The sequence below is a fragment of the Aythya marila genome (genome assembly GCF_965140915.1).
Source record: "Aythya marila genome assembly, contig: HAP1_HAP1_SCAFFOLD_154, whole genome shotgun sequence".
Lineage (NCBI taxonomy): Eukaryota > Metazoa > Chordata > Aves > Anseriformes > Anatidae > Aythya > Aythya marila.
This window is the reverse complement of record NW_028137218.1, coordinates 1,531,005-1,538,482: the sequence shown is the minus strand read 5'-3', so window position 1 is coordinate 1,538,482 and position 7,478 is coordinate 1,531,005. Positions and strand designations below refer to the sequence as shown.

At 46.8% G+C, this 7,478-nt stretch overlaps 1 protein-coding gene across 1 annotated transcript; it reads left to right on the top strand.

Moving 5' to 3' along the window:
• Positions 1–931: 931 nt before the first annotated feature.
• LOC309891002 (olfactory receptor 6E1-like) lies at positions 932–1,879 on the top strand (the record flags this gene model as incomplete). The annotated part of the gene is made up of 1 exon (XM_082785400.1): positions 932–1,879. The coding sequence occupies one exon, from the start codon at positions 932–934 to the stop codon at positions 1,877–1,879; it is 948 nt and encodes a 315-aa protein (XP_082641526.1).
• Between the last annotated feature and the right edge of the window lie 5,599 nt (positions 1,880–7,478).

The window sequence follows — 7,478 nt, the reverse complement described above, 5'->3', positions numbered from 1 at the left end:
AGCTCAACCTGAAGGATGTGACTTTTAGACAAGTGAAATATAAACCTACACAGTAGTACTTGGCACTTTGCTTTCTTTAGGCACTTCCTCTTTGTACTACAAGGACTATCCTTAAGCTTTTGAAGAGGACAAGATTTTTCCACCTCTCAGAAAACTAAGGCATTTAGTTGAGAATGTCTGATAGTAAGAACAAAGAGCAATTCTGGATATATCTGCTTTTCAGTGCAGAATGAAGTCAGACGAGATTGTGATAGATCTGTTTCTACTGACCTGGTGGGACCATAATGAATTTTGGCCTTACTTTACAGTACTGAAAAAGGCAAGCTACACTCGGTCCCCATTTTCCTTCTTTCCTCAAGAAATAAGGGAAGATGACAAAGAAGAAATCACAGCACTACAAAAGAAAGACCTGAAATTTCTTTGTCTTGAAATAAACCAGGGGATCCTCAGCTACTGGTAGTCCAAAAAGGCAAGTACTGAAGAGGAGAGAGAATAACTTTCAATATACATATTTGAATTCATGGTTTAGCATCTACATAATAGAAAATACTTGTGCAGAAGATGAGATTTCCTTTTGAAACATTGTTACAACGGGTGTTTGCAATTGTTCTGAGTAAATGAGGACCTTCACAGGAACAGGTTGCAATCGCTAACAACCCCTTATTAGTCCTGTGTTCTTGAGAAAGAATCATTTGTGGCTGATGGACAAGGTTGGAAAGAAGACAAGAAATTCCCTGTTGACTCTGCATGATATGTGAAATGGAAAGGTCAGAGTGTGAGGAAGGTCCAACAGAGTCTCCTCTCTCTGTTTATAGGAAGCCTGCAAGCAAGGAAAGAGAGAAGGAAGGAGATAACCTTGCATCCAGACCATGAAATTATTTTACTTGGTTTTGCCATGTTCCTGCCTCAGCAGGATGAATGGAAATTGGGCATGGGAACAGGCAATGGAACTGTCATTTCTGAATTCATCCTCTTAGGCTTCACAGAGCTTGAACGAAGGTTACAGCTATTTTTCTGCATGGTCCTTCTACTCATGTACCTGACTACAGTGATGGGGAATGCAGCCATCATTTTCCTGGTGTGTGTGGATAGCCGCCTACAAACCCCCATGTACTTTTTCATTGGCAATCTGACATTCCTGGAAATCTGGTTTACGTCCTCCACAAGCACCAAACTCTTGGTTATTCTGAGCTCTGGCAGGAGAACAATCTCAGTAGGCGGCTGCTTTGCCCAGTCCTCCTTCTATTTTGCCCTGGGTGGTGCAGAATTAGCTCTCCTTGTGGTCATGTCCTTTGACCGTTACATTGCCATCTGCCAGCCTTTGCGCTATGCTGCCATCATGAAGCATCAGCTCTGCATCCAGCTGGTTGCTGCTGTTTGGGTCATGGGCTTCACATTCTTGAGTTACCACTTGGCGCTGCTCTCCAAGCTCACTTTCTGTGGTTCGAACAAGATCCAGCACTTTTTTTGTGACAGCACCCCCTTATTTCAACTGTCTTGCTCTGACATCACCCTGCTTTGGAAAATAGACTCGTTTTTCATATCGTTTATTGTGCTGTCTTCCTTGTGTTTAACTCTGGCATCTTACACGCACATCTTTTTCTGTATTCTACAAATGCCAGCAGCCTCTTCAAGGAGAAAAGCTTTTGCTACATGTTCCTCCCATCTCACCACCTTGGCCATTGCCTATGGAAGCTGCATAGCTCTCTATGCACACTCCTCAGGACATGTTTCTTTGGAGACCAACAGCATTGTAGCTTTGCTGAACACTGTCCTGTACCCATTCTTAAACCCATTCATCTACAGTCTTAGAAACAAGGCCGTGATGCTGGCCCTGAAGGAAGTTATGGCCCTTGCATCAGCACAGCTTTTCCCCTAATCGTGATGCATTTTTGAAGAGCATATGTCCAAGTGCCTTCAACTGGAGAGACTGGGAGCCAGGGACTTGTCCTGGGCAGGCTGAGTGTCTGATCACAGCTGCTGGAGAGAACTACCTTGCACACACACACACACATACACACATTCACACACAGACACCACCACTTTACATTTCCTACTAATGGGCCTCTGTCCTGCTCAGCCAGAGAGGGGATCAGGATAAGGCCATTTCCGCTGTTTGTGCTTGTGTGAACACTGAGTGTGCATGCCTGCATTCACCTATGTCCAGCCATGTATTGATGCCTACGTGTTGTCTGTGTGGGCTTGTGTGTGTGCCTGCTGGGTGTACGCACTCTGCTGTTGCGAGGACATTTGTTGTCGACGGAAGGAAGACACAGACGCTCAATATGAGTGATCAGTGAACTTCGATTTATTGGATAGCTCAGTCGTCTTTTATCTAATTCAATATAATTAGCTCATACATATTGCAAAAGCTAAGCTCATGATTGGTTAGTGCATTTCTCTATTTTATCAGCTAGTTTCTCACTCCCATCAATCGAAATAACACAGTTAGTACTTTCCCAGACCACCAACAGATATCATGTCCTTGTACCTGAAACCTCCCTGAAACCTCCCTGAAACCTCCCAGATTTTACGTACTTTCTCAGACTCATATGAGCTGCGTTCGATACTTTGTTAGCTCGCGACCTCCTAGTTGCTCAACATTCACATGACCTACTTCACTTAACCAATTCCTCCACACCCTGCCTTGCTCTTGTTGGACCCAGGGGCATGGAGCTGCAGCAGCTTCAGGTCTCTTAGGATGCTGGAGTGGGCTCTTGGTTGAATAGAGGTATGTGCCTGCAGGGCACAAAAACATCTCTGTGTGTGACATAGATGTGGAAAGGCTGAAAGGAGTGGAAAGGCAAAAGGGCAACCGCAGATTGAAAAAAAAAGGGGGGGGAGAGGGAGGGAAGTCATTTTAATATTTTTAATTTCACTGAACTTTCATAACTTGAAAAGTTCTAAGCTTCTTAAATGCAGGAATTGAGTGAGGAATGAAAAGTCACTATATTCTGCTGTTACTAACATCCCCATCCAGAGAATGATCAGTCTCTGAAGTGTAGAATATCACCAAAACAGGTGAAATCTTCTACTGCCAAGTAGACAGATTAAGAGAAGAAAGTACTGAAAAAATAAATAAATAAATAAAGCACAGCCCTTCCATGGCAAATGGAAGGGCTGTATTTCCACCCCTGGAGCAGTCGATTCCAGGTGGACTGGACAGCCCTTCAAGGGAAAGCAAGCTGTGGTCTGCACGCTGGTGCCAAAGGGCTGGAGAAAAGCATGTCAGTACTATCAGTTGTGGCATACCGCTTGGCTGCCTTGACTCTAGTTCATATTGAAGTTCTACCATGTCCGGCACTGCAGCACTCAGAAGTGGCATGACTTCATTCAGGCCACGATAGTCCACTGGCCATATGGGACTATTAAAGGGTGAGAGAGTCTTGCTGTTCACCCCTTGGCTCTCCACTTGATGAGCCAGATCATGGATAGGAATCAGGAAGTCTCAGTTAGTGTGATACTGCCTCAGATGCACCATTGGGGTAGCCATCAGCACCTGCTCTTCTCTGACCCCCAACAAATCCACAACAGAAGGGTCCTGTGAGAGACCAGATCAAGGCAGACAGCTGTTTGATGTCCTCTGTCTCCAATGCAGATATGCCAACCCCCCCACCCCAAAAACTTTTGGCTCTTGGAAGTACCCTCTCCTGCAGTAGTCTATGCCAAGGATATACAGAGCCTCCAGGCCAGTCCCAATTACCTCCAATACTGTTACCAGTTGGGATCCCCCTGTCACTGCAGAAATACAAATGGACTTGCCCCTTTGTGGTCTGATGGCATTACAGTACACTTTGTACCAGTGTCCACTCGAGCCTTTCACTTTTGTGTGTCTGAAGTTCCAGGCCATCAAATCCACACAGTCCAATAAACCCAACTGTCTCTTCCCTCCAGCTGGCTGAAAGCAGCGCCCCTCTAGCCCTGGTCACAGTATTTGTTACTGTGTCTCAGGGACTGCCTACTGGAAACCGGAGCAACAATTTTCTCAGAAGGCCTCTCTTTGGCCATTGTTTTTCCTTGAAATTCACATGTCCATACCTCTAGGGTCAAGGTAGTTTTCCTATCCCATTTTCTCGTGTCTTCTCCATGGTCATGCAAGTAAAACCATTGGGTGACGTGTGGTGTGTACCCACCATATCCCCTTTCTTGAGCACAGTGGAGGCCGGTGACAAGTGGTGCACCTTGGGGAGTCTGTGCTGGGACTGGTACTATTGATTATCTTTATCAATGATCTAGACAGTGGGATCAAGTACACCCTCAGCAAGTTTGCAGATGACACCAAGCTGAATGTTGCAGTTGATACAATAGAAGAAAAGGATGTCATCCAAAGGACCTGGACAAGGTTGAGATTTGGGACACGTGAACCTAATAAGTATAATAAGCTCTCTGTAAATACCTTAATAGAGGCTGCAGCGAGGTGGGGATTGGACTATTCTCCCACGTGCCTGGTGACAGGATGAGACAGGATGAGGGGGGATGAACTAAAGTTGTGCCAGGGGAGTTTTAGGTTGGATATTAGGAAGAACTTCTTTACCAAAAGGGTTGTTAGGCATTGGAATGGGCTGCCCAGGGAAGTGGTTCAGTCACCATCCCTGGAGATCTTTAAAAGACGTTTAGATGTAGAACTTAGCAATGTGGTTTAGTGGAGGACTTGTTAGTATTAGGTTGGAGGTTGGATTCGTTGATCGTGGAGGTCTCTTCCAATCTAGACGATTCTATGTTTCTGTGATCACCTGGTCCAACCATCATCTGGTCCTGGATCTGGGCCACGGCAATCCCAAGCACAAATTCAGGCTGGGAGGAGAATGGGTAAGGTGATTCTCCCCCTCCACTCTGCTCTCCCAAGACCTCACCTGGAGTACTGCATTCAGCTCTGTGGCTCCCAATATAACAATGACATGAAGCTATTAAAGCAAGTCCATATGAGGACTGCAAAGATGATCAAGGGGCTAGAGCACCTCACTTATTAAAACAGGCAGAGGAATTGGGGTTGTTCAGCCTGGAGAAGAGAAGGCTCTGAGGAGATTTCATAGAATCCATCCACTACTTAAGGGGGGGCAACAGGAAAGCAGGGGAGAGATATTTTCTCAGAGTGTGCAGTGATAGGACAAGGGGAATGCTTTTAAACTGAAAGAGGGTAGATTTAGATTAGATATTCAGATGAAGTTCTTGGCTTGGAAGTGAGGCACTGGAACTGGTTTTGTGGGTCCAGAGATCACACACAGGTAGTTTGGATCAGCCCCTGCCCTTGTGTTTGAAGGGACAGCTGGCAAGAATGGAGAGGCATCAGTGAAATCATGGGAATAGCAGAGTGAGAGCAAGGTGGAGAAGAGAAGTGGCTGTCTGCAGCTTTTAGAGAGGAGTGGGACAGCATAGGAAAGCCTGCAGAGGAGAAGGCAGAGTGCTCTGGCAAAAATGGAAGGCTGCAGTAGCACTGACATCTTTGTGACCGCAGCCATGGCTTATGAGGAGACAAATTATACTCATGGCATTGGGACCATGTATTCTCCGTTCAACTGTGTGCAAATGCTGGGAGGTGTCATACCATTGTCCTTCACATGATATTATGGGAATCTCCCACTACCCCACAGAACCCAGGAAGAGCCCTGAGTGAGATATGGGGGTGCATGATCTCTCCTCCAGGCTGGGGTAAGGACTTGACCTTTCTGCTTTTGTCTGACCAAAACAAAGAGACTTTTCTCAGCACAGTGCTTTGCCTATCTGTAATCATGGCCTCCAATTATCTGCCCTAACAAGGAGAATCTCTTGGTAACGGCCCTCAGTGGGGTCCACCACTACTCCAAGTCACTTCAACTATTCCTTCTGACTTTACTTTCTCAAGCAATTGCATCGTTCTCCTCTCAGCACCTGATGTTCAGAGACTGAGCACCAAAATCCACCATGGAACTCATTACAATGAAGAAACTCCTAAGGAACCATATGTCTTCCATAGTTTTATTCAAGTCTTCAAGACTTGGAGAACTAATTGGAGAGTTTCAAGGTGCAGTTAAGGAGGAAGATTTCAAAAAGCACCTAATAAAAGTCTCTTCTCATTTTAAAGGATGAATTTTGTTGCATTTCAGTTTTGAGCATCTTTCTTCAATTGATATTAACCCAGGGCTTTCTCTATGGAGATAGACATAGGGAGGAAAAGCACACTCTTGAGGCCTGACAGTGCATGGACAACCTTGCTCCTCACCACTCCAACCTGGACGTTTCTCTCATTGGCCACCTGGCGCTTGTATCACTTTCCCTTACACCACACTTCTGCACTGAAGTCTGCAGCTGGCTGTTACAGCCCCCTTGCACCAGGTCCCACCTGCTTTCCTTAGAGACCTGGCTACACACAAGCAGAGAAGGGTTTTTCCTTATTATAAAACAAACAAGAAAACATGCAGCAATTTTCCAAACAGCAAAGCAAGCTTCTCATCTTGTACGTCTCCAGTCAGGTTTACCTTCCCAAAAGGATGATTGTAAATTAAGTATTTTATATTGACTTATGAGAAATTATAGGTTTTAAGATTAAAGATAGGTTAAAGATTAAGATAGGTTTTAAGCATTTCCCCTAAATGCTGCCACTGCTCCCTGATGCTGCTGTTGCCCTCTGCCAGGCACTGCCCAGCCCAGCCCAGCCCCTGCTCACCTCTCCCCACTTTGATCCCCTCTACCCCGTCCAGCTCATCCCAGCCCAACAGCCCAGGCTGGGCTGGACCCAGGACAGTGCCCACCACAGGCTGCTGCAGGGCTCTGGGCATGGCCACCACAGCTGCAGCCTCTCGCAAGGCACCACAGCTGCTGGGACAAAGGTGGCTCTGGGCCTCCCCAGCAACCCCAGGGCTGGGGACAGTCATGGCTTGGGAAATGGACGGACATTAGGCTGTAGGAGTCCTGGTCTCTTGCCTGGGAGATCTCCAGCACAGAGTGCCTGTGTCCCGCAGGGCCAGCCCCACTCCCCAGGCCAGCACAAGGCACAGGGCAGCTCCAGATTCCTCTCCAGGATGACATTTGCCATCAGTCCCAGGACCTTTGGGACACTCCCAGGCCAGTAAAAGGACAGCTACTATTTGCTGGCACCACAGCTGCTGGGACAAATGCAACTCTGGGCTTCCTCAGCAGCCCCCACACTGGGGCCAGCCATGGCTCAGGAAATGGACGGACATTAGGCTGCATTCTTCTTCACCAATGTTATAAGTTGTTTATTGAGCAAGCAACAGCAAGCAAAACAGTGCTGGGCGGCCGGAGAGTCTCCGCTCGGCCAACGGCGCGCACCTCACCCCTGCCAGGGTCCCTTTTTATATCTTGGTAATTCCGGGATTACGCAGCACATCCTGGTATGTTCTGTGACTGCGCGCACTGTTGCTAGGGGGTCGTCTCTGTCCCTCTGGTGGTCGTGAAGATGAAGGCCATAGTCTTCCTCAGTGTTGTGGTTCAACTTCTTTTTTTTTTTTTTTTATTTGGTCATGTTGGCCCAGCATGAG